The 27,395-nt window shown below is 41.0% G+C and overlaps 1 protein-coding gene across 4 annotated transcripts in view; it reads left to right on the top strand.

Moving 5' to 3' along the window:
* Positions 1–27,395, top strand: part of ZNRF3 (zinc and ring finger 3) — a 74,524-nt gene that overhangs the window by 34,114 nt on the left and 13,015 nt on the right. For 2 of the 4 annotated variants that reach the window (XM_051785834.1, XM_051785833.1), the window contains exon 2: positions 11,325–11,450. In XM_051785834.1, coding sequence (XP_051641794.1) covers positions 11,325–11,450 — 126 coding nt within the window. Of the gene's footprint in view, positions 1–11,324; positions 11,451–26,230; positions 26,752–27,395 lie in introns of those variants that run through there. The other 2 variants (XM_051785836.1, XM_051785835.1) reach the window with 2 other exon arrangements.

The raw sequence follows: 27,395 nt of genomic DNA, 5'->3' as shown, positions 1-27,395 counted from the left end.
GTAAATCTGGTGCAGACGTGCTGAATTTAGACTTGTACACATCTGTTACTGTGCGTGTGCTGGGGGTATCTGCAGTGTCTCTCTGACCTGGAGGATGCCTGGGAGGTTTGTCTTTCAGCTGGCAGTTTTCTGTCTCTCCTGAGGGATTTGCAGCTGGACCACGGTGCAGGTGAATTGAGTTTGCTGATGAACTAGATCAGTGTCGAGATCTGGTTTCCTAGTTGACAAAATCTACTCTGGCTGCCCTTCCTTTTCACAGGATCTGCTGGACTGTGTGTAGTACTGACCTGTCTGCACTGTAGAGTTTGATTGGCCTTCTCTGCACGGTGGATGTGTTCAGCTGAGTATCTCTGGTTTTACATTTAATTACAGCACAGACTGGATTTCTCATCATCTGTTTTGGCATACTTCCTGGAGTAAGTGGACTGTGAGAGGATTTCAGGAATGCCTGATGCTCTTGCTACAGAGAAAGTTTAGTGGAAACCACTTGTGGGTTCAACGCTAACCGCCGGCCTGGGCCGCACGGTCACAACTGATAGCCAAGAAAAGCGTGCTGCTGAAATGCTCAGGTCCTGTAGTGTTACATTTTGTGGCAGTTTGGTTTTTGGCAGGATGTACTTCTTTAAAACAGAACAAATATGCCCGAAAGCGAAAAGAAACTGTGTTTTAATGGAGTTTTCTACTTGTGACGGGGAACAAGTGTCCCTCTCTGCATGGCAAAGCTTGCACGGTCTAGAGCAGCACAGGGTGAGGGGGAAATGCTTCTGGCTTTCACCTTCTTTGGAAAGGCTGCTATGTTCCAGCTGCAGGCAGCATAAAAACCCTCATGTTTTATCAGGCTGCAGAAACAATAGCAATACCTAGCTTATTTTTTAAAAAAAGCCACTACTCTTTCGTTCTTGAAAGATTAGGGGTTTTTTTCTCCCCTCATTTGTGCAGTTTTGGATTGCTCCTCTATTATTGGCACATTCTACTGATGCCTTATTCTCAAACAGCAGGATACAGTGCAGTTAAAGCCTGAGCCTTTTCTTTCTGGTGAGGTCTTAGTCATGCTGGGTTGGAATATTGCAGTCAAGAACCTTAAATCCCTTTCTGGCAACAGGTTGCTCTGCCAGTAAAGAGAAGTAAATGGAGATAGAAAATTAAGTTCTTCCTTGTAGGTTGTAGGAAAAAATAGCCTTGGGATGATGCAGTTGTATTAGTAGCTGCATTATACTGAAGATCAAAATCACAGCAGTGGCGACAATCAGTGGCAAATGTCAGTCAGCTGAGTTGACTGAAGTCTGTCTCAAAGAATGAGTACAAAGTAATTTTTTTAATTCTTAAGTAGTTTATCTTTTGATAGGGAAGGAGGTAAAAATACAGAGGAAATGCAAAAAATGAATGTTGTTAGCATCAACTTGACTGTTTTTCAACCTTCTTGGTCTCATATTGATTATTTTAATAATTTAAGCTTCTTGTCCACCTGCTCACTGGCTGAGCATGAGAAACTGGAAAGTCCTTGATTTAGAGTAAGCACTACTGAGCAACAACTAAAGCATCAGTGTGTTATCAACATCATTCTCAAACTAAATACAAACCACAGCACTGTAGCAGCTACTTTAGAAAACCAGGACACTAGTCCATATCTTAGGAGTTTGTCAGCAAGGATGTTGAAGGAGACCAATGTCAAATGCTTCACTGAAGTCTTCATCCACAGCTCTCCCCTCATCCATGGAGCAAGTTGCTTCATCAGAAAAGATACTGAGATTGGTCAAGCATGATTTATACTTAGTAAATCCAAACTGGCATTTTCAGTTGCCATCTTGCTCTTCATGTACCTGTAAATAGCTTCATAAGGATCTGTTCCATAATTTTCTCAGGTACTGAAGAGAGGCTCACGCACTGAGGTTTCCCAGATCTGTCCTTTTGGATTTTTGCAGGTATTTGCAGTGTAGTATTTGCCCTTTTTCTGTCATCAGGGGCCTTCCCCCTATGTCTATGACCTGTGAAAGATAATAGGGCCTGGCTTTGCAATTATGTCCAGCTCTAATAGGACACCTGGAGGCATCCTCTCAGATTCCTTAGATGTCTGTATGTCTGGTTTGCTTGCATGATCCCTAACTCAACCCTCCTTTACTATCAGCTGTTTGTTGCTTGGCTTTGTTACTGCTTTGTGCCAACCCCATCCAATAGCAGACATATATTGTTTGCAATTCTTCTTGCTATTGATATATTTATTAGTCTTGACGTCTGTTGCCAGTTTGAGCTCCAGTTGAACTTAATGCTTTTCTAATTAAGTCTCTGCATTTCCAAGAAATATTTCTATATTCATCTGTGGGAGTGTGCCCCTTTTTCCATCTCTCTATTCCATCCAACTTCTGTTGAGCCTAGCACCAAAAACCTGGATTGTCTCTGAATCAGACACTCTGCATCCTCTAGTACTTTTTAGTGAATGAAGTTGTTGTTTTTTCAAAATCTGTTTGGTGACTTACTTTTATTGCATTTTGAAAAATAACATGTAAGCTCAGTCTTGAGTTCAGTAAGGCTGGTTTGACAGGAGAGATACTTACTACAGAAATCCCAGCAGAAGCATAATAATGTTTTTTCTGCTTCCTGTAAAACACTTACGTTGTTTGGTTGCCTTATTTCACTTGATCCTTGACTTTGGATCCTTCCTTTAGAAGAAGCTTCCCTGGGGCATGAAGTTGGAGGATGGAAATCTGGAGCTTGGAAGTGGTGGCAGGACACTGAGGGGCTGGATAACTAAAAGTATCTGAAGTCTACACTGTTACCTGGCTCTGCTTCCATACACCTGGGGGAAGCCAAAAAGGGAGCTCTCTTCCCTTCAGTTACCAGAGGCTGCTTCAATATACACCTGGTTTAGGGGAAAGCTTTGAGAAGAAACTGCATTTCCCTGATGATAGACTTCACATTCAGGTTGACTTATTTTTTTATGTTTTCTTTTGAGCACTGCAAAACCTCATAAATTTTATTTCAAAAGCCTGTCTGGTGAAGGAATGTGAATTCATGTGGAGGGAGATGAATCCATGCCAAGTGCATTCTGTGTGGGAAAACTATATGGTGTGTCTGTTGTTTCAGGCTCTACAGCAATAAAGAGTTCAAGTCTTCACTAGAAGACTGAATAGTTCTGCTCCATTTTAGAGACATGTGCAGCATAGTGCTTTGGATTTGCTTTTTTCTGTGATTGTTTGAAGTGACTGATAACTTTCCACCTCACAGAAAATCATTAGTTTGTCCATTGTAGTTTGTCCATGATCTCTTTTGTTTAAAGTGAAACGTGACTGTGATCTGTAAACACCCTGGATCCTCCCTGGGCCTGATAGATATTTTCATCTAGCCTCACCTTTTTGCATCCTGTGATCTTCTGTGATTCTCTGATTAATTCACTTTTGTCATGACAAGAAACCATGAGAACATGACGAGCACTTGCACAGCATGAGTCCTGTTGTAAGCACCATCAGCCCCAGTGGATGGTGTTTTGCTGTGTCTGGGCACCTGATCAGTAGAAATAACACCAGTCTTTTAAGTTTAAATTCACTAACTCATGTTGCACTTTTTAGTTGATATCACTGTTTCAGAAAATTACAGTATATTCTGTCTGTCATGATCTCAGGAGATGACTACAGTGTCATCCAAGATGATGCCTGTGGCATCCAAGAAGACTCTACCAACTACTTGTGGCTTGGAGTGGTGGAGTGCTTTTGTGGACAGAAAGTTTTCTGTCGATGAAGCCCATGTCTTACTGGCCTTGGTGCTGACTGGTTTTTTTTCTATGTCTTAAATAAATGTTTTTTAGAATTGTACTACTGGGTTGACACTTCCGATATGCACCTTGAATAGTTTTTAATATGACAACACAGTCAAAAACCTGCCATACAACTTCTCAGCCTCTCTTTTATGGAACATGGGTAGGTCCCTAGAGCCCTTCTGTGTTATTTTGTGGTCTTAGGTGGTCTAGAATTTGTACTAACTTTGCCACTACACAAGTGTTTTTCACTCTTCTGACTCTTGGCATAGATCTGTGAGCCTTTTTTAAATCTCTCTTTTGTTACTTTTACCCTTTCTTTTTCTGCCTGATGAATTTTCACTTCTGTGAGTAACTCAGTTCTGTAAGCTTGGAGGGTGGTGGCTGCCCAGAGGATGGGATGTGGGTGCTCAGGGTTATGTGAGTCCCTCACCCAGTCCCTGCCCCTGCAATAGTGTAATTTCTGGTCACTGTTGCAAAACCATGAGATTTTGTTATACCTGGGTTATCCAAATCTATCTGTCAAATACATAGCCAAACAAAGGGGGAAGTATTTCAGTTTCATATTTCAAAATGTGCTGGTATGTCAGAGGCAAGAGAAAACCTTAGAAGAATAGAGATGCTTACCAGGGTGGGATGTAACTTTAGTTTAGACAGGGAATATCAAGTCTGGTTCTGCCATCATATACTGCAGAATTTTATAGCACAGACTCCTTCGTGGCCATGAGGAAGTCATACTTCAGTGTTTTGGAAAATGATGCCTTGGTACCCTGGCCTTTGTTTCTTGAACTAATAAAACTATCAGGTGTGAAACTGAGTCAGGGGAGGTTTAGGCTGGATATCAGGAAAAGATTTTTTTATCCCAGAGGGTGGTTGAGCACTGGAAAAGGCTCCCCAGGGAAGTGGTCACAGCACCAAGCCTGACAGAGTTCAAGAACTGTTTGGACAGCAATCTCAGGCCCAATGTGGGATTCTTGGATCTGTCCTATGTAGGGCCAGGAGTTGATGGGTTCCTTCTGGCTCAGCATGTTCTATGATTCTGTATGTTTGCTTCTCTGCACATTAATTCTCTGCCACAGAAAGTATGAAGGAGTGTTACCAACTGAAGTTCCAGATTGATGCAGAGAGTTACTGAGGGCCTTCTGACATACATGTAAATGTTTACCTGGCTTCACAGAGGTAGGTTTATATGTTGCAAGCTGAATTACCAATAGAAATTCACCACAAGTTCTGTTGGTGCACACTGCATGTGAGTAGGTGTGACTGCCCTTTGTGGTGTACTCACTGTGAAGGAGAAGCAAAAGGGGAACAGGTATCTTAGGAGACTTAGTAAGTCTGAGAGATCCTTTGTTTTTCAGAAAGAAAAAAATCATGCCAACCTCAAATATGGGGTCAGTATCCAAAATGAATGAAAAATACCTATGCCTTGTGTCTCTTCCCTTATTATTTGTCAGAAGATAAAACACCTGATTAGTTACAGAGGATTAAGCACAGAGGGAGACACTGGCAGTTTGTTTTAGAGGAAGACTAAAATTTAAGAAAAGAATGGGAGGAATAAATAGGTCATTTTAGTGAAGAGGTTCTTGTTTAATTTGTCACTGATTTCTTGATACTGTGACCAGAGTGCTCATTCTAAACTGTGTGTGCCTTGCTATGTTCCCTTAGTGCCATATCACAGGAAGCCTTTTCGGGGGAGCAGAAGTTGTGCCACTAAAGCTGCACAGCTGCCAGCAAAGACATGTGTAACATGGGTAATGTTTCAGCTCAGTTTTGCTCAAATGGTGGAGAAAGAACGATGTTTTGTGGCTCGTGAGATTTAAATAATTGAATTTATAACAAAGAATTTAATCAGAGGAAAGTTTGGGAAGCTAATGTAGAGTCTCAAAGGCATGTTATTGAAGTTTTTAAACTGTCCAGGTCTCATTTGCCAGACCTAGCTTGTATTAGAACTGGTATCTTGGCAGGAAAGAGGAAGAGTTGGGATCTGTTGGGGTTGGGTTATTTTGTTTCTAGTGGAACTGAAGTTAGGGAATCTGTTTATGCTGTTGATATGCTCTGTTCCTCTGCAAACTACTGGAACTACCTAAGACACAGAAATACCAGTCTAGTTTTATCCAAGCTAGCACAGACCCCAAAGCAATATAGTGTCATCATCCTGATGTGAGTGGACACAACTGTCCTGCTTCCACACCCAGGCCAGTAAATTTTCTGTGGCGTGATATTCAGTGTGGATTTAATGGATTGAAGGTTGAAACTCACTTGTGATCTTAACATGGTGTGAATGTACCCTTTTCTTTTTGGTTGGTTTGGTGGGGATGTTGTGTGTGGGTTTCGTTGTTATTTTTCTTTTGTTTGTTTTGTTTAGGCTGTTTGGGATCCTTAATTCTAGTGTGAACTGTAAAAAAGAAAACCAAACAGAAACACAACCTTATGAATGGACTGAAGCTGGCTATCCTGTTAGCCACTGGGGTCTCAATATGGAGTGTGAATGAAATAATGGGATGTGAAGCCAGAGAGAAATTTATGCAGAGAAAAGATTCCTGGGTGGAAATTACATGCTCAGAGTGATGCTCAGTGGTGCCCCAGGAACATGGTTCTGACAGTGCTGGTCAGAAAGATTACTATAGGGCTTGGTGTGTTCATGGAGAAGGAAGTAGTAGATAAGATGGAAATTGATGTTGATGTATAAAGAAGAGATGCGTATTCCCATGTGAAACAAACACACTAAAGAATTTTTGGAAGTGTTGTAAAAATGCAAAAAATTATGCAAAACCCCAAATGTGTTTTTTTTTTAAGGTGGGGGAAGTGAATGTCTTCCATTGTGATGCAACAAAATCCTGGGGAGTTTGTACCCTGCAGATATACTTAGTAAGTTCTCTATATTTGACAGCACAGAGCCTGCAGCACCCTATTAGTTTTACTTACTGCTTACAATGGGTTTTGCATTTGGGTTTGAGGTTTCTCATGTGAAAAATCATTTTGCTGTTGTGTGATGGTTTAATAAATCTCAGTCTTCTCCTTGCTTTGGTCTCTTATGCACTGGTAGGAAACGTAAAGTAGACATTCTGTGCCTGGGTTGTTGGACTACAAAATGGGATCCACTTGCTGTGGTCATGTTTGTCCTTGCACAGCAATGGTGGTGGCCAGCATGGCCATGCTGAAGGAGAATTCTTCTGTGACAGCTGCTTGGTTTTGTTTGCTAGCCAGACCACAACTTTCTTCTAGTAACTAGTTCATGGTACAACCTTGCTATGGTTTGTGAGTAAAAGTGAGTGTTCTAAGTGGGTCCAATTCATGGGTTTGGACAAGAATTTGAAAATTTCTTCCCTCAAGGTGAATACAACTGTGTGAATGACATGAGTCTTGTATGGAGGAGATGAGTTCCTGCTTAATTTTTTCCCCTTTATTAGCAAACTTGCCGGAGATTCCTCTTTCTAGGTTCTTGTATTGCGATAGAGTTCAGAACCTTCCTAGAAAATGCAGTTCTTTGGACTAGGTTCAAGAAGCAGGAGCTGTTTGTATTTGGAAAAGGAGTTTCAGAATGCCATACAGTGGTCAGTAAATGCTAAACAGAAATCATCTCTTGCCATGAAAGCAATTGTTACTTCTTACATCTCACACTGTTCTTCATTTTACCTGTTCTCTCTTCTGGTTTTGTATTCCATGTTGAAGTATTGTGCAGCTTTTCAGATACAGCTCATTTAGTTACACATACTGGTCTTGATTTTACTGAGTTCCAAAATTAATTCTCTGGATTTCAAACTTAGTGCCTGATACCTGCTGCTTGATACACATGCCTCAGATGATACTAGTCAATGTTGTCATCTGTATTTTGTCCAAGGCAGCTGTAAACATAATGGTCTCTGAATCCTTCTTAATGCGTGCAGCTTTTCGGAATCTTATTTCTTGGCTGATCTGGTTAAGTGAGATGAGAGGGTTTTCCTCTAGTTTTTGGACAACATACACCTATGCTGGAAGGGAGAATGTACTGTGTGCACTGTCTGTTCCTACCTTTTTCTAACTGGAAGGTACAAACTCTGCAAAGCTGCGCTACAGGAATGGCCATCCTTCGTGATCTTGGGAGTTACATATTAATGTTTTCATACAAGAGGGCACAGAGTACTTGCAGTTCTATCATAGAGAACCATAGAGACAAAGAATGGGGTTAGTGGTTTGTCAGAAAGAGATGAGTGCCTGTTTAGGTGTGTCATTGTTCTTTGGGGGTTTAAGCTAGAGTCAAAAATTTCAGCTTTGGCAGCTTCTGCTGGCTTATGGTCTGCTGAAGGCAGGAAAAAAATTATGTGGAAGCTTCTGTTTAAGTAAAACTCTGCTGTCGGTGTATGGTATGAACCTGGAATGAGACTTACAGGACCCATAGTCTGGTTGGTACCTTATTGTGTCCCTGATGGCTTCATTCACAGAATCACATAATCATAGCATGGTTTGGGTTGGAAGGAACCTTAAAGATCATCTAGTTCCCAGCCCTTCACCCTGGGCAGGGACACCTTTCACTAGACCGGGTTGTTCCCAGCCCCATCCAACGTGGCCTTGAACAGCTTCACTGGGCAACCTGTGCCAGGGCCTCACCACCCTCGCAGGGAAGGATTTCTAATCTAAACCAACCCTCTTTCAGTTTAGGACTGTTACCTTATGTCCTGTCACTATACCTCTTGATAAAATACCCCTCCCCATCTTTCCTGTTAGGCCCCCTTTAAGCAGTGGAAGGGTCTCTGAGGTCTCCCTGGAGCCTTCTTTTCTCCAGGCTGAACCACCCCAGCTTTCTCAGCCTGTCTCCAGAGCAGAGGAGCTCCAGCCCTGAGAGCATTTTTGTGTCCTCCTCTGTACCTGCTTACACAGGTCCCAGAGCTGGATGCAGTGCTGCAGGTGGGGTCTTGGCAAAGTGGAGCAGAGGGGCAGAATCCCCTCCCTCGACCTGGTTACCAAACTTCTTTTGATGCAACCCAGGATACCATTGGCTTTCTGGGCTGGGAGCTCATGTTGCTGGGTCAAGTCCAGTTTTTAATCTGCCAGTACCCCCAAGTCCTCCTCTGCACGGCTGCTCTCAATCCACTCATCACTCAGGCTTTGTAAAAGGAAGAGAAGAGGCTCTTTGAGCTTTGAGTTTATACTGATGTCCAGAGACATAACTGCAGAATGGGCTTGGTGACTATGATCTAAAGGGCCATTCACACTTGGAAGCTGTTACGGAATAACAGTATTCTGGATGAAAGTGACAGTGGAAAGAATTTTCTGTTCCTCTTGGCCTTCTTCCAAGATTTTTTTCTGGACTAAAGTGGGTAGAGCCGTTATTTATTGTATGGGAAAAAAAAGACCAAGACTTTTCATCTCATGAGACAGTGCATAGAAAGATCCTGAGCTGTTCGTACGGTAGTTTGTAACACTGTAATGCCTATCCTGGCAGACATAAAAAAGGGCAAGAGGGTGAAAGTTTTCTTTTAATCACCAGGACTTTTTTTAGATGATTGAGTTACAGAGTAAAGTATTCCTCCTCTGTTGCTTTACTGTTTGTCTGCTCTGTAACACTAACCCACATAAAATTCACGCGGCTCTTTTTGAAGTTATTTTAGACCCTCAGCAATGTATACAGATTTTGTAACCTTGGATAAAAGCACCTAAGTCGTGGTTTCAGTTTTGCCCTTTCAGGCATGTGCAAAGTGCCCCAGCACATTTCAAGGATTTTGAACTAGAAACTTCTTAGATATGGGTTATGGTTTCAAAGCTCAATTAATACACCCTATGTCAAGGGAATTACATCAAGGAAATGGTTCTCTGTTTCTTTAGATATTTAATATCGATTAAAGCTGTGTTTTTACTTAAAGGATCCCATGGACTCCTTTTGGGGGTTAATTAGGTTGGAATATATGCCTGGGCAATCTTGGAGAGAGCATTCTCTGACTGACTCCATCCCCTGATTTTATGTCTGTGCTGAATAGTTTATCCATCAGATGATGAGTTTACAGAGTGGTTCATCTTCCAGTGATAGTACCTGCCCCAAGCTTTTAGCAGTAAGTTGAGCTGCCTCACCCATGTGAGGCTGCAGACAGCTCAGCAATGTGTGGTAACAGCTCATTCAGGAAAAAAAAAGAAAGAGGAAGGCTGAGTTAAGAGTTGGGCAAAGGATTTTACTCTTTCTGCCATGGTTTGGTTTTTTCCCTCAAAATAGAATAGATTGGTGATGAATCTTGAAAAATAATGAGTGGTAGAAAAACCCCTGTATTGTGTCAGTTCACCATCATGTTTCCCATATTTCACAGTTATCACTCAAGTTATTCAGAAAGTTAGGCCCCCACAAGATAATACAAATAGCACTCTGTGTGTTGTATTACTTGCAAAATGGAAGTCAAGGTACAAGACATGGGAGAAAAGCAGAAAAGGACGAAACAACAAGCTGGTGATGCAGAAGTGATGGCAGGATTAGTGACCATTACATGGTGCTACTTTGCATGGATTAGTGAGGTGTGTATATATATGTAAATTATTGAGCAGTATAATCTCCTATTATAATCAGATACCAGAAAGCAAAGTTATCATAGTGCTGATATTAGTTTGTGGTTTTCTTCAGCTAGTTTGACAAAGCTGGCATTTAAGGAAAGGCATGAAACCAGATAAAGTACAGTTTTTTTGCAAAGAACTCTGCATATATGTTAAACTGCAGGCAACTCTTAGGCAAGGGTCTGTGAAAAGTCAGATTTTAGCAGAGGTTTGAAAAAGAGAACAAGGAGAACGCAGCAAACAGCGTAAGAAGTTAAATGTATGACACCCTAGTTTATACACAAAGATATTATCCTAATGGAGGACAGCAAACTTGGAAAAGAAAGGTTAAAAAAATCGATGTGTAGGAAGGTCCTTGCCATAATAAAATTAGAGTAACTACATAGTGTTGGAAGGAGAAGGAACAGATTGAATATCTGAAATTAAATCAAAGACATACTGTTGCCTAGTGTAAGAAACACAAATATCTAAAAATTTCTTGCTTCATGATAGCCCTCTGCCCCCCATCATTTGGGTTCAGAAAAAACTAGAGACTACTTCTCAATAGTTAGAAAGCTTCCTGTACCTTACTTTGAAGTATATGGTAGGCTTGTTCCAAAGGATGACAAACTGTTAATATTGTGCAAATATATAAAAAAAAAGTGATAATGATGCCTCTGAAACATGGGCTCTGGATCTTATGTAAACATGTACATCTCTGGACATGTAAAGCTTTTATGAGTGATAGTTCGTATTATTTCTGTCCATTTGCAAGGAAAGGTGGTTTTGCAATACAAAGTAGAACTTTGTATTTAATTATTTTATATCTGAGAAAAGGACTTATAATCACATTTGTTAGTCTTAAATGATTTTTTTCATAAGCAAGATGACAGTGGCATTACATAAAATTTTGATTTTGTACTCATGCTTCAGAAGTGTACTGGATTCTTCATATATGCAACCTTATGTTTCATTTTTTCTGGTGTACCTTATAAATAAAAGTGTATTAAAGTATTCAAAAGCGATCTGTATATTTTTTAAATTCTATTGATGGGCTAAAGGTTTTTTTCTGATTCTATTTCAGATGCATCCACTCGGACTGTGTAACAGCAATGATGAGGAAGACCTGTATGAATATGGTTGGGTAGGAGTGGTGAAACTGGAACAGCCAGAGTTGGAGCCTAAGCCATGCCTCACTGTCTTAGGAAAGGTAAGGGGATAGTTTGGAGCTGCATGTAACTGCTTCTTGGAAGGATTAGTTCCTTTCTGAGAAAAATCAGCAAGAAATAAACCAAGAGAAAACTCCCTTTAGGAATATTTAAAAATATTCTTGTTTTGCCTGTTTTCACACTAGATGCTTTGGGGAAAGATGATGTCATAACTTAGTTGATAGAGATGATGATGGGGAGCTGAGTGCACACATTCCCTTTTTGAGCTCTGTAGGGACCTAACAAAGACAAGAAAAAATGGCTGTTTGGGTGAAGCAGTATCGGAGTAGAAACAGAGTGAAGTGCTAACTTGGTCAAAGGAGTCAAAATGAAAGCATCTTACTGGTTTTCCTTTGGTATGGTTTTCTCAAAAGACATACATTAATTTCCTCTTTTTGGGGAAAGAGGGGTCTTCAAACCTAGAAAGATTTCTTTGCTTTCATTGCAGGATAAATACATGTAATAACAAGTGAATCTTATTGTCTTGGTCAAAGAAAAAAAGATTTTCATCTTCCTGGAGTCTCCCTGTGGAATGCAGCCTCTGGAATCTAAATTAATTGCAAAACTTTTGCCTTTGTTTTATGGGGTGAAGTCAAGATATCATTACTGCTGCCAGATAAGTTAAAAAGGAAAGCAGAAAGCTGACCTTTTCTTGTTTGCAGCTTAGAATTTTTGAGTATTGAGGTTATTATATGTAGACATTTGAAGTCTAGAGCAGTTGAAAGAGCATAGGCCACAAGTTCTACCAGTAACTGAGCAGTTGAAAACACATAAAGTAACTGGCTTTCATCCTGAAATCCAGCTGGCTCAAATTGGGTAGGATAGTGCTGGTGACTTCAGGTGAGCAGTGTATCAGGCAGACAATAAAATCGCAGGCTGACATTTTTAAAGTACAACTTGTCTCTGTAAATTTATAAGCAAAACTTCTAAAAACCTTACCTTTCAAAGGAAATGGGAAACCATCGGCTTGTCTAAAATTTGCTGCATGTTCCACTTGTAGTTCATGGTGAGAAACATCTCTTTAAGAAGTGATTTCCCTTTCTATGAATTTCAGCATAATACAACTTTTTTTTTTTTTAAACTTGGAATACTGTTTTTATTTCAGAGAAATTCCAGCTTTTACTTCTTTGATCTTAGAAGGATAAAATCTGAGGATAAGGTCTTGTGAGGATGGGAATTAGAGAAGATTGGGTACTGAAAGATGCATAGTAACCCATAAGTAAACTCCAGGAGTAAGTTGAGTCTTGGGGAAAGCCACTTCAGGAAGGAATCTGCTCAGTGAAAATTATGTGAGGAAATAGATGTGGGAAATGGATGACCCACTGCTATGTACTCAAATCCCACCATGTCCTCTATATTCCCCATGTCCCCAAAGCCACACTGATTTCTAGAATGAGTTTACCTCGTTATCTGCTGATGTTGGCTTCCTGAAGCTTGGCCTGCTGAACAGCAGACCCTGACTTTGCTGCAGGATCTCTGTAGCATCTGCTTTGATGCATAATGACAGTGATGTGACATAGGGTGTGTCCAGAGAGATTGGGCACAGTGTTTCATGTGTGTCAGTTCACGTGCAGTAATTTCAACAGCTGAAAAAAGAGTGGCCAAGGTTCTAGGCAATACTTGCTTCTCAGTAACTGTACTACAGCTTCTTGTTCTGTATTTTCATGTCTCTTATTTATCCTTCTCTTTCTGGAATATTTGTTCCCTGTTTCATCCTCACTGCTGTATTTTCTCCTCTCCATCTTTTACCTTCAACCTCTCTGCTGTCCTCCCTATGCTCAAGTTATGATCTGATTTAGAAGGACTTAGCAGCAGAGGCATCAACCATTAGCTTCTTGCAGGTCTGTCAAGTCAGCTTGGTTGTCTTACCAGTGGGAACAAGTTGTATTGCAATTGTCTGGGCCTCTGAAAAGTTCACTTTCCATGCAATTTGGAACATTTGGATTCAATGTGGCCACTAAACTATTTTGTTGGGTAAATATCAAACCTGCTGCATGTGTAGATGTGTCTTCTTCTGGTTATTTTTAGGATTTGGCAACTGATTTAAAACATAAAAGGGAAAGGAATGAAAAAGGGAGAGGGACAGGAGAGGAGAGGAGGGAGGGAGAGGTGGAAAAATAGAAGAAAAAGAAAAAAGAAACGGCAAGGAGTAGGGAAAGGAAAGGAAAGGAAAATGGGGGAGGGGTGGCATTGAACAGGGAAAGGAAATGGAACTTGTTTCATGTAGAAAAGGAGGAAGAAATAAGGAGTGCAAACCTACTGTTTGTTCTTCATTATAGAGGTGATATTGTTGAAAATTTGGAATATGGTGAAGCAGAATGTAAACTACTTGAAAGCTGTTTGTAGAGCTAAATTGCATGACACACAAATCTGGTACAAACTTGTAGGGTTTTATTCTTGTTGGTTTTGGTTGTTGAGGTCTTTTTTGATTTAGGGGTGTTTTGTTTTGTTTATTAAAACTCTGGTCTGTGTTTTCAGAAGTTTTACTCCACTTGTTTATCCATGGGGAGCTGAACAGAATTAAATGTTTTCATTTCCATATCGATTTTGTAATTGCTCATCCTTTATAGTCAGATTTATATGGTGTAATGGAAATCAAAGTGTTTAAAAAAAATATGTATCTCCTGTTTAAAGTGCCTGTGAAAACTGGACCCTGGTTGAAGCAAGGGGTGTGTGTGGCAGCTGTGATTTACTATTACCTTTGATCACAGTGCAGCCCTGTTTGAGGCAATGCTGCATGCAGGCAAAGCAAAGGCCTGGGTTTTACTGATCTCATGAGCTCCTGAATAGGGCTAGAAGGGGAATGACAGAGGAAGAAGAAAGCTTTTGGAAATGAAAAGGAAACCCCGTGAACCCGACCAGCATTATTGGCTGGATTTGCCTACCGGGGAGCCGCTCAGTTTCTGCCAGGCTAATTCTGCTTCAGCTTCTCTCCCCCACACCCCCGACCCCACCTCCCCCTCTCTCTTTCCTTCTTTCAGACTTTTTTTGTTTTTGAGGCATGGCTGTAGTAACTTGGTTCTCAGGCTGGGAACCCACTGAGCTGTTGCCATGGTCACTGGGAAGCTCTTCGTGCCATGTGCTTCAAAGGGAACCTTTCCCCTCCTGGAATTCCTCCCTTCTCTGCCTACAGCACAATGAGACTCCTTCACTGCTGTAACTGTGCTGAAGGAAGGCAAAAGCAGGGTTGCCTACAATACCTGTTGCATGCCTGCATCCTGGCAGGGCTGGAGGGCGCTGGGGGGTTAAAACTGGGTGATCTTTGAGGTCCCTTTCAACCCAAACCATGCTGGTATTTTGTGATTCACAGCTCTGTGGTGGCAGTATACCTGCATGTGTCCTGTACATTCCAACATGCAGACCCCCTGTTCTTTGCCCACCCCAGTAATTTTTAAAGCAAATTACATCTGTCAAGACCGTGAAGTGCAACCCAGCAATACCATTGCTTTTATTTCAGTATAGGAGAGATACTGAGAAAATGCTGAAGATTTGCTTAAAAGTAGCACTTCTTCCCTTTCTGCAGGCTCAAAAGTCCACAAGGAAGGATTTTGTTCTTGTTTCTCTTCCAGGGACTGCTAAAAGGTCTCTTCTGTATTAATAGGATGTATGTATTTGAGGATGTGCATCTGAACATAACCTAACAAAGAGAGGATGTCCCTGCTACTACAGCTTCCTGTTTTCTTCAGATCAAAGAAATCTGTAATATGAGGAAATTCCTAACAGTTCTTTCAGTATCCATTCACTTCTTCTCTGTCTTTCGAGAGTTTATTTTCAAAAATTTACACTAATACTATCTAGGAGAATCTCGTTTTGCTATGTCATCATTATGATTATACTAGTTAGGCTTTGGCCAAAATCATCATGACTTGAATGTGCATTAGACAGTTGAACTGTGATTCCTAACCTTTTGTCTAACAATTTAGTTTAGGTTATTGTAAGGTAGTTAAATGAGAAATCATGGGGCTATGTTGGTAGTTTAGTTCCTGAATAAAGAGAGATGTGTTCTAAGACTTGAGGAACAAGAGGTCCTGTGGAGAGACCATTTTAATCTTTTTTCTTTCAGAGTTACTGAAAGTAAGAAAAAAAGAAAGGCAGATTAAACAAAATCAACTTACACCTTTATATGAATAGCCTAAATTAAGCATATAATTACATGTTCAAATTAGAATTGCACTGACCATATAAGTATACCATTTGTTTCTGTATAACATTAATAGTTTTACATACAGTTTGGATAATGTTCTGTAGAAATGGATTCAGTTCAGTAGTAGAAATGCATACTGAATTCAGGCAAATGTTCTTCCATTCTAAACTTACTCAGAAACTACGACTGAACTATGCTTTAGATTAAGATCTAAAATTAATGAGAGACATGTCTAAAATCATTGTTCAGTGTTTCCAAAACTTTACTTATTCAGATACTTTCAACTGGTAGTGACACCTGCAGTAAGGTGTACCCTGTGATGAGTCTTGTGCCACATGCAGTAGGAAATACTGTCACTTCAGGAAAACTTCTTACATCCATTGAAGTACTTGACATTCCACTTATGGTATTTATTCCACAGTTTGGGGACCTTTTCTGCCTTCTGTTTGTCAGCCCATGTTTCTTTGCAAACAGCATCCAAAAAGCATTTGTAATACATTTCAAGGCAGTAGTCTCAAAAATCGATGGCAAAATGTAATTGGTTTGGCTCAAAAGTAATAGTATGAGTGATTTTTAAGCTGGTTGGTTAGTTTTTTGTTAGTTAGTTAGTTGAGAAAAGTGTTGCAGCAGTATAGACTTTGCATGGGTTGTTTTGAGCTCCCAAACATTCTGTTTTAAGAAGGAAGTTGTTATGAAGTAGAAAAAAGTTTCTTGAATGAGACTAGATTCCTTTGACTGTGGACTACTTGATGGATCTATATTGCACATGCCAAACATGCCAGAACTCTGATCAAAACACGAACTACGTTTTTTATCAACCTCATTGTTTTCATTGTAATGAAAAAAAGAGTATGTGTTTTGATGGGGAAAAATAGCATCCTGTCTAGTGTTAAAGACTCAGCCCTTCTGAATCACTCATGTTCTTTAAGAATCTCCCATTAACTTTGCATTAAATTTTTTTATTTCCAAGGTCTGTTGTCTTAGCACTACCTAAAATTAGGGTTAACTGTGAAAAAGCGTAGTATATATAATTGTAATCCCTGCCATCCATGTGTTTGTCTTTACTGTATTTGTTCTAAAAAATATATTGAGAAACAGGAAATGAACATTTTCCTGGAACACCAAAGAACATCATAACTGCTGTAATATCATGATTATTTCTTGTTATTTCCCACTTCATCATCGTTCATAATGTCCAGGACACCCGAAATGTGTGAGCAGTGTGATCAGACCTCTACACCATCTAAACACAATGATTTCTGAAGTTCTAACAAAATTGCATAGGTGAGGTCAGAAGAGGGGTTAATACATGGTTTTTCAGGAAGAAGGTGGCTTCTCATAATAGCAGACAGAAATAGTCAAGAAGGGACATGTGTATGTTTTTGAACAAAAAAAAATAATCACATAAGCAGTTGAAATCTGGAGAGAGGAAAGGTTTGTGTTGTGTATGGATCGTGTGGTGAAAGATACAAAAGGAAAGAAAAGAATTGAATCAAAGCCAAAGAGGGAAAAGCTCAAAGGAATGGACAGACAAGGGCTGAATCAGGTTATGCAGTTCAGCAGAAGTAGCTCTATCAGGTTTTCATTCATGGGTAGTGATGGGCCCTTTCCATTGGGAACTTGTGCCAGCTGTCTGCTACTGTATTATTTTACTAACTTTCTTTCCATGTTCACTGCACAGTTAGGAAAAGCATCAGGTATTCATGCAGAAAGGCTCTCTCTTATGTTTTTTTCTCCCTCTGGGCGCTCCTTAGATTTGCCATTGTTGGCTTGATTACTTTAAATAAGTGCCCACTTTTAGAGCTTAGTCTTTAGCAGTCCCTGCCACCATGTTCACTCCTTTCTAACCAACTGTGGAGCACAGCTGCTTCTCCCTTGAGCTAAAGAAGCAGCTGTTGTTGCACAACATGTGTTACTTGAGTTCAACTCAGTCAGATCTCCCAGTGAAATTAATGGAAGTCAAGACTGAGTAAAGACTAAGGAACAACTACTTAAGACATGCCAATAATAATAATAATAATATATAAAGGTTTTATGTTTTAATTTTTTGGACCATCATTATTCTATGTGCCTTATGAGCCTCTCAAACATTGAGAGATATTTTTATTTTACATGCAGAATCTGCCTATTTCTGTAACAGGAGAAATGCACAATGGCAAACGTGTTGCAAAAGCTATAGAAATGGAGTTTGAAACAGAAAAGTGAATGGGCAAGTAAGTGCAGCTATGTTGGAGTATAGAAATGAGCACAAAAGAAGTCTAGCAAGCAGAATCGGATAAATGGACCAGAAAGTGAAGAAAATCAGGAGCAGATATGGAGGCAGGGAATGGAATTATTTAGGACTTCACAGATGAGTGACATGCCTAATTTTGGTGCACGAGGGGACAGAAGGCTTTGAAAGAAATTGGAGAACTTTGGAATGTAACCAGAGCTGCATCAGAGGGACTCCGATATTCAGAATAAAAGATGGGCAGATACAGTCGACAGTGGTAGAAAACTGGATCCTAAGAAATTGCAGACATAAAGTGGGAATGTTTTGCAATGATTTTCACGGGGTTGAAAGGAAAGAGAAAAACTTAATATAACACAAAGTGTGCTTCATATCTTACTGCTTTGAGATAATTTACCAGAACACATTTTTCTGTTCTAAACATTTTATCTTTGTGATGACCAGGTGATATTATCTAGAGGTGCATTTTTGGGTAACAGGATGATTTAGTATTTGTACTAAGTTCAAGGAATCAACTCCAAATGAATGAAGTGATGATACCGTGAACTCAAAATGAGAACGAAGCGAGGTTTTTAGTCAGTGTAGGGAGCACTGACCAAGCTACTTGCAATTCTTGCAGGTTAGTTCTTGAACATTAGAGCTGGACATGAATTAGGTAATACAGATTAATTATGTATTATTAACATTCACACAACTGTTGCCTTAGAATTGCTCGGTAGGGATATGGAACTCTCACAGAAACTATTAAAAATATCAAAAGCGTGTATATATTCTAGTGCATTAATGGCTCAGTTGTTGGCCCATTGGTGTTTTGTTCAGTTGGTAAGCCAAGAGAATACATCACAGACATTTAATTTTTCAAAGTGCTCAAAGAACTTAGTTAGCTTTGGATAGGAAAAAAGATGGTCCTTAGCCCTGAGGATGCAAGTAACAAGCTTTTAAGTGGGCAGGGGGGAGGATGCATTTGCAAATAGCACAGAATCTAGAGACTCCAAGTCCATGAACAGTGTTGAAACTCCCAGAGGGTCCCATCAGCTGACTCTATGGGACTAATGAGCCAGTCTGACTGTTTATGGGCTGTGGTTAACCTCTTGCAAGTTAGGATTTCCTGTCGCCAGCAATGAGCTGTGACCGCCAGCACCACAGTGTTAATGATGAGGTAGGGGCTGATGAATGGCTGGACTCCAGACAGCAGCCTTCACTGGCAAAGAATCAAGTGGCTAGAGGGGGAAAAACATTGAAGTCTACAAGGGAAATAATGCAAACTCCAGAACCTATAATTCCCATGTTTAAAAAAAGAAAGGGATAAAGAAACTGGGGACAAATTCAACAAGTGAAGCTTTTATCTCTGCATTCTGAATAGAAGATTGTTCTTCAGCAAAACTGGCTGTAAAAGCCAGGCCAGTTAAAACAATATGCAGGCTGCTTGCCTCCAAGTAACCAGAAATTGTTGGCTCAGAGTAGCCTGCTCTGAGGAGCCAACCTGCTGGGAGACGTTATCCAAGCAACGGCTTGAATGTAATTCCTCCCGCTGTGGAATGGCTCTTTGGCAAATGAAGACCCTAATTAGAGATGGAAGGGTTTCTATTTTGTTTTTCTTTAATCCTTACCCCGAGGCCTCTGCAATACAGCCATGTCTCTGCTTGTGTGGAGAGAAGTTTCCAGTTTCCCTTTGTAACAAAAATCCTCCACCTTTTTCATTCTTGTTTTCCCCTTCTTTTTATCTTTTTCCTTTTTTTTCCTTTTTTTTTTTTTTTTTTTTTTTTTTAGCAGAGTCAACAAACTAACAACAAGGGCCCACCACAGTTTGAGACCTTGAAACTAAACTAATCCAAACCCAAGGATCACTGTTTGGAAGAAGAACCATAACATCCTGTATTAGCCAGCCATGGAAAGTTGCTAGCTAAACTGGAATACTGGCCCACCATGCATATTTTTACTACTGAACTTAGTACCCAAGCAGATTCTTGTCGTGGAAAGGGAGGATCTCACTGAATCAGCAGTATTCTACTGGATACTAAGGGAATTTTACATGCCTTTGTTCAGTCAGAAAGATATAAATCCCTGACTGGGGGTTACCTGCATTTCTGTAGTCTTGGATGCAGATGCTCATCCCTGACAAAGGGGACAGAACCTCCAGAGCAATGTGCTACAGCACTTTAATATATATAGAAGTGAAAATACATTTGCTGCTTGACAACTCACCTTGGTATACATGATGTCTGTCTGAACATAGTCATGGTTTGCATGCAGGCACTTAATAACCCTTCAAAGAGCACTGCATTTGCTGTCACTGTTGAGATTTGGATCTATTATTTCATCATCTCAGATGATGACTGTGTTATCTCTAAAATGTTCTTGTTCACAGTAGATACCAACCTACTGATGAGGGCCAGTTACCTGAGGATGAGGCTAAACAAGACAGATGATACTAAGCAGAAGTCACTCTGAATTCCTATCAGTTTCTTACATTTGAAAATAGGTATATACCCCAAGTTGGCCTGAATCACTCCTGATTTTTTTCATGTTAGCTATGCTTGCTTTCATTTATTTTTAGCATTTTTTGATGGGCTGTGATCATATTCATATTGTCTTTTCAAGGATAGCAGAATGCTTTAAATGAGCACAAAACTCTTCAGCCTTCGAGTAATTTTTGGTTAATTTAGGTGTGTCAGTATATCTTGGATAGACTACTGTAAATGCTTCAGACCTATTCTATAACCTTTACATAGTTTCACGCAAGCTGAATCTATTTAAAATTTCTCCTATTTACTAAAATATTTAAATAAAAGATGCTGTGAGTTGGGAACCACGGCCCAAAACTGTTGTTTTGTTGAAAAGAACTTTCTTCAATAAGGTGAGACTTGAGCTTTGCCATCTCCCCCTCTAAATGTGAGACATAATTCTTATAATTCTTTGTTTTCCCTTTTGATGTGACCATTGTATTTTGGAGGTAACTGTGTATAGAACTTCTGTTGCCTGGAAAAAGTGTGAAAGGTTATAAGATGTAGCAGCATTTCTGTTAAACACCAGCAGTTGTCCTGAACGCCGCCACCCACCTCTTGCTGAGTGTGCTGGGTCCCTGTGAATATGTAATCTAGTTCAAGACCCCAGTTCCCTCCTTTGATCTCTTCCAGTGCTCACCCTTCTCTTTGTGACTGCTGGCCCACAGAATGGTCTGTGATAGCAGAGGGCAGGGCTTTGGGGATGGAGTCCCATGACTCTGAAATGTGTCTCAAAAGAGTTGCAATCAGCAGGCTTTGCTGTGTTCAGGATTAAATAAATGTCTTATTATTTTTACTTGGTGTAGACTTAGAACTGATCAGTGTTTCTCCCTAACCCCCAAAAGAGAGAGAGTTTTGTTTTCTTCTTCCTCATTTTAACTATCTGAGAGCCTCTTAGTACAGAGCAGTATGAATCACATTGGTATACATATATATTGTTGATGTGATTATGTATTACACAAAGTGATATTTTTCTTAAAACTACAAGTACATCGTTTTTTAACTTCAGGGTTATTTTACCAGAGAACTACTTTGGGTTCTTTGGGTTTAAATTGTGACTATGTTTTTAAATTTAGAAATACAGCTTCATACTCTCTATACTTCTTAATTAATAAGCAACTGTTGTAATGCCACATAATGCAGTATCTCTAGGGCATGGGTATAAAACATCCCAAAGTGCCAAAGAATTTAAGTATTCCAGTCAGGAAGGGGTTTTATATTGGTGTGATACTTGGGTATTTAACTGTTTTGTTGTGATATTCTGCCTTTGTTTTCAGACAGAAATCCGAAAGTTCCTTTCTCATTATCTCAGAAAAGGTTTAAAATGGCATCCTGCTTATGCTTGGCTTAACTTAGTTTCTGCAATTACCAGGGAGTTGTCCATTAACAGGGCTGAAGCATCAATTGGTTAATTTGTAACTTCTGCTGTTTGCAAAGTAGAGGATGCCCTTTTCTCCTTCCTCCTGTGCCCTGCAGAATTGCCCTGTGGCTTTACTTGCTAGTCCAGGGGTGGTTCAGGGGGCAAGATATTTTTGCTGATTGACTGAGCCTGATAGCAGTGTAGAGGGGAGAAAGAGAGGGGCTGCCTGTATTGTTCAGATGTTGTTGTTGGTATTCTGTGTAGCTCTGAGAGAAAGAGAGGTTTTTGCAGTTTTAGAATTGTAAGGGAAAGGTGTATTTGACACAATGCTGTGGGATTTATGCAAGGTTCTCAATGACAAGCAGAGTGCAGGGGACTGTTTAACTGAAGTGTCTTGGCCTTTGGCTGATGTGCCAAGCCTTTGCAAGTACAGTTGTGGGCCTGCTCTAGAAATGGGTGCTATGCTTTTAATGAGATAACATTATATTTTCTTTTTCCCCAACAGTAACTGCTGCTAAAAACCCAAATATATTATGGATAGTCAAATGTCAATAGGAAACACACAGTCTTGCTTACTTTGGGAGATATTTTCTAGATTTGACTAGTAATACTCATTGTAGTTGATGTTTTAGCAGCCAATACTTGTGGTGGCAACATCTGCTTGTCCTGACCTGCAGATTCATCGTGCATTTTATGTAGGAATCAGTGGTCTCTTTCTCATGATTAGAAGTTCCTGGGTTTTGTCCATACTTAACCGAGGACTTCTTTAAACTCAAGAGGCTCTGCAGAAGTTAAACCCTGGTAATGTTGGCTCCTAATGCTTATTTCAGCACTGAAGTTGTTCTCTCATATAAAAAATCCAATGAAGACAAGTCTGCAGAAGTGTCATAGACTAACCATGCAACTACAGCAACCAGAAAAGCCAATATTCTAGAACCTAGTATTGCATTTTCTGTATCATACCTCTGGTAATATTGTCTACATCTTTGTGGTCTCACTTGATCTTGATATGGAGAAAACAGGTGCAAATCAGTTAGTTTGTGAGTGCTAAAAATTATTGGAACAGATTTTGTTACTTTTGAGTCTGCTCAAGAGGAGAGCATGACCACGGCTATATTCATCTCTTGTTTTGGTGAAATATTGCAGATGGAAACCTCATCCCTTCAGCTGTATTCCCTGGCAGCAATTTCCCTGTTGAAATTCTTGAACTGCTTTTCCAGAGCCATAAAGCAAGACACTGCACCTTTTCATTGAAAATCTTGTTCTTTGGAGTCACAGAGTGTGCAAGTTGCAAGCTACTGAGTGTTGCTTATATGTTACCAGTACACTATGTGAGAGGCTGACTCTTATTTCAAAGGACCAAAAGACAGCTATAAGAAAGGTTCCACTTCACACTGCTTGCATAATCCCACTCTTTTGGCAGATTAATGACCACTGACTCCACAATGTGGAGGGATCCGACGTAGAATATTGGATCTGATGGGATTAAACAGGAAACATGCTTCAAGTTCAATGTTTTTTTAGTTCATAAAGAAATTGAGGGGGGGAAAAACCTCAAAAATGGACAGAGTAAATTCAGGCTGGCTCAGTTCTCAGCTAAAGAAGGATGTACAAACTGATTTTATTGACTATTCTGTTCATCAATCTCTGTTCAGAGTTAGAGTAACCATATTTTCTGGCCCCCTGCCCCCAAAACATTAGATGTATTGAAAAAAGGAAAGAGAAGAGGAAAAAGCCATGGTTATGCCTCTTGGAGCTGTGCTGTTTCCCTCGGTTCTGACTGAAAGTAGTGTTTTGCTTTCAGGATCCATAGGACTATCTTCTGTATACTGTATCCTTTTCGGCTTCCCTTTTTGGAAGACCAGCTAATAATGCTGGCACCTGATGGAAGAGTTTGCTAAAAGCAGTTTACTGGCATTTGTACTGTTTACCCCTTAAACCAATGCCTGATCTCCCTTTCCCCATCTTTATGATTTTCTTAACTGGCATATTAATTGGAATAAGGCCATACTAAAAAGCAGAGGAGGAGATGCTTGCCATGTTCTTATCTGCAAGCATGCAAGGTCCTTCAAGATGTCAGGAAGTGGCTGAACTTCTTACTGGTTTGATTGTTGCTGTCCTACCTGCTTTGAATGAATGAGAGGAAGCAGTGCACCTGTTTAATAGTTATCTGGTCCCTAGGGTTGAAAGTTTGCCTCATCAAGGAAGTTGTTACTTCCTTATTGCGTTTGCCTGGCACAGGAAGGGAGTGCAGAGCTCTTAAAATCTTTCTGATGTTCTTTGAGGCAACGACTTAAATTTCCTCAAACCTGGAGATATGCAAAGTGCAACTTTCCTTGCACTTCTGTCACATGCGTTTCCTCTTATCCTTTCTAGATTACAAGACCAAGTAAATTCTGCCAGATTTTAAACTGAGACAGTATTTAATGGGCATTGTAGTGGTAATGGTTATCAACAGTAAGTTCATAATAAGTAGGTCTCTAAAATACACTCTAAAATAACTTTTCATTAGCCTTCTCCATGAGCTGTGACAATCTCTGGGCAAATTAAAATGCCACAGAAACACAGATGAGGCCATTATTATGTATTTTCAATTAGAGTCCTTTTAAAATGTGTAATAAACACATCATATCCTTCTGTTTATGTTTTTCTTTTGAGTATAAAGTAGCCATATATATTCTTCAATAAGGAGCTTTTGATAAAGTCCTAGGCTGGTGATGTTAAAGGAATTGAGAAAGGGCAAATTCAAGGGTGGGTTTTGTTTCCCTTTGCTTTAGAGGCACCTACATCCACCATTCTACTAAGAGAAGATGGCCAAAACTAGGTGTTTGACTGAAGTCTAGCAAATGGTGGATAACTTTTTAATGCTATTTACAAAGAAAAACCCTACAACTCCCTTACAAGAGGGTGGGCCAAGTAAGGCTTGGGCTCAGCTCCCCTGGGAACAAGGGGCAGGACAAGGAGAAATGGCCTGAAGTTGTGCCAGGGAAGGTTTAGATGGGATATTAGGGAAAATTTTTTCATGGAAGGGGTGGTCAGGTATTGAAACAGGCTACCCAGGGCAGTGGTGGAGTCACCATCCCTGGAGGGATTTAAAAGATGTGTAGATGGGGCACTCAGGACATGGTGATGGGCTTGGCAGTGTTGGGTTGATGGTTGGACTTGTTGACCTTAAAGGTCTTGTACTAAACAGTGGAGCGATTCTCTAAAAAAGATGCCAGGTGACTTTATCCTACAAAGACCTACTTATATCTATCCTATATTTTATGTTTTATTATGTTTGTATTCAAGAATAAAAGTATTTTTGAATTGCCAATAGAGGGCTTGCTGAAGATTGTTTAAATTTCAAGGACCAAAGCATGCCCAGTACTCTCATGTCAGTGTTTTTGCACAACAGAGCCCAGTATCTACATGATGGGCAGTTAGCTGCTGGTCTTCACAGAATGTGAATGACATCTCTGGAGCTCCAATTGGGATGTAGGAGCACTTTTTGGGAAAAATAAAGGTTGCATGAAGTGGCAGCCATGCACAGCAAACAGGGTCCGTCCATTGCTTTGTAGTAACATAAACTGTAGATTCTAAATGCAAAGACAGACTGCGAGGTTGTCACTATGAACAAAAAGTGATCACTTGAATTATGAAAAGTGCGGTTACCAATTCTTTTTGTTGTTTTCTATTACTCTTTACAAAAAAAGAAAAATACTAATATGTAGTGATAGTAATTTATTTTAAGCTACAGAAGACAATCACAAAAAGGGGTATGCCTGATATCTTTCCTGCTGTCAATTGCATGGGAATTCAATTGTGGAAATGCCTGTTTGCTTGCCACAGGTATTGTAAAGGTAAAGGAGGTAGCAGTGTACTTTTTCTTCCCCCTCATCCAACATGTGTATTTATTTTTCATCCAGGTTTGGTCAGTTTGCTTAGAGGAATGATTTGGGATCTATACATGCTGGATAGCCCAAAATGAAAAAGCCAAGTGCCTATTACAGACCGGCGTTATTTTAAATGGGACTTAACAGTGCTATCTTGAGCTGTCCTGATTACTGAGTAGTGGACAGGGTATCTTCGAAGACGTTTTGGCTTTAATTAACCTCCAGTATTCTGGAGGGGGGTGAGGAAGGAGGGGGGCAGCGGCAGCCGGGCTTTCCAAGGTGCCCCTGCGGCCGCCCCCTCGGGCCGGAGGGAGGGAGGCGAGCGCCAGGCGCGCACCGGTGCCCGCGCACTCGTTCGCTTGTGTCCAGCCTGCCCCGGCTGTGGGGCCGAGCTGCAGGCGGGGCGGCCGCTCTGATCTGTGGCCAGCGAACCCGGCCGGGCCGGAGCCGCGGCGGGCGCGCACCACCCCGCGGGCGGGGGCGCCTCGGGACCCGCGTGCGAACAAGGCTCTTTAGGCTGGCACAGGGCCGGGCTCCCCAGTGCCAGCGGCAGAGCCCGGGGTGTTTCCCAGCAGCGAATGCACCGTCTGTTCTTTGGGAACGGCATCTAAACCCCGGCAGGGAAAAAACCCTCCCCGTCTCCCCCTCCTCCCCATGGCCGCCCAGAGCCCCCGCCCGCGCGGGACAGGCGGCACTTCCGGGGCAGGGCGGGTGCCCGCGGGAGGGACCTGCGGCCACCAGGGGGCGCCGTGCGCGGGGCGGGCCCGGGGCTCAGGGCGCCCCGCGGGGAGGAGCGGGAGCTGTGAGGGGGGAGAGCGGCCGGAGCCGCCCGGGGCTCGGGCTGCGAGTTGCGGAGTGAAACGAGCGCACCCCTGGTTCTCCAGCACGGTTTTTGAGCTGGACCCCTACTTCTCATCCCTTAACGCCCCATGGCGGACACTTGCTGCGCTGTGTACTTGCTCATTCAGCGCCTTCAGAAATATAAGGAGTTTTTATCGACGCCAATCTGTAAAATCCCTCTTTAAAAATGGTTTTCAGAAATCAAGGGGCCTTACTTGTTGACTGACCATCCTGAAAAAACAGTTAAATGGCCTGAGCAGTTCTACAGGCACTGTGTGTCTGTAAGGGGTGCCTTCTAGGGAAACCTGGATGAGCCCTCACCTCAGGGCCACTGCAACAGAGAATGCGGGGTAAATTCCTTTTAACTCTTCCTCCCCAGCAGCTCTTAGTGATTAACCAGGTGTGCTGACTTCAAAGGGGACAAATACCTGGTGGGCTGAGAAAATACTCCCATTTGGGTGCTGGTTTCTCCTGTGTGCTAATGGGCTTCGTTCATTTCAAATGAAAACAAAATAGGAGAATAGAACAAAGAAAGAGACCTGTAGGTGTTCAAACTAACATTTCTGTACTGGCCAACATTCTTCCTGGAAAATGCTGGGTGATATTTCATGATTTATCGCTTACATATGTTTCTTTTATATCTCAGTGTTAAGTTCAGGTTCTGCTAGTCTCCACAAAGGGCCAGTGCTGCCTGCTTTAGTAGTGATGGTGATAGTTGTCATTGCTTGGAGAAATAGTTTCTTGCATTCTGCATCCATAAAGGCAGTAAAAGCTTGAAAAGTTACTGGGAACGTTTGCTCTGTGGAGCCACTGAGCAACATTGAAACAGGACTTAGAGAGGCACAGTGGCAGAAACTGGTTAAAAACCCCTGTCTTAGCCTTGGTGGTTAAAATACTGTTTTCTCTATTCCAGAAGATTTTAATGTGTTCTGATACCTCCTCTGTGCTGTTGGTAACTCCAGTTTTGGCCTGTGTATTTGATGAAAAGCCGTGC

The sequence above is a fragment of the Manacus candei genome, unplaced genomic scaffold (assembly GCF_025592945.1).
Source record: "Manacus candei isolate 608988 ecotype Guabito, Panama unplaced genomic scaffold, ASM2559294v1 h1tg000020l, whole genome shotgun sequence".
Classification (NCBI taxonomy): Eukaryota; Metazoa; Chordata; class Aves; order Passeriformes; family Pipridae; genus Manacus; species Manacus candei.
Note: the sequence above shows the minus strand (reverse complement) of the source record. Positions and strands in the feature narration are given on the sequence as shown.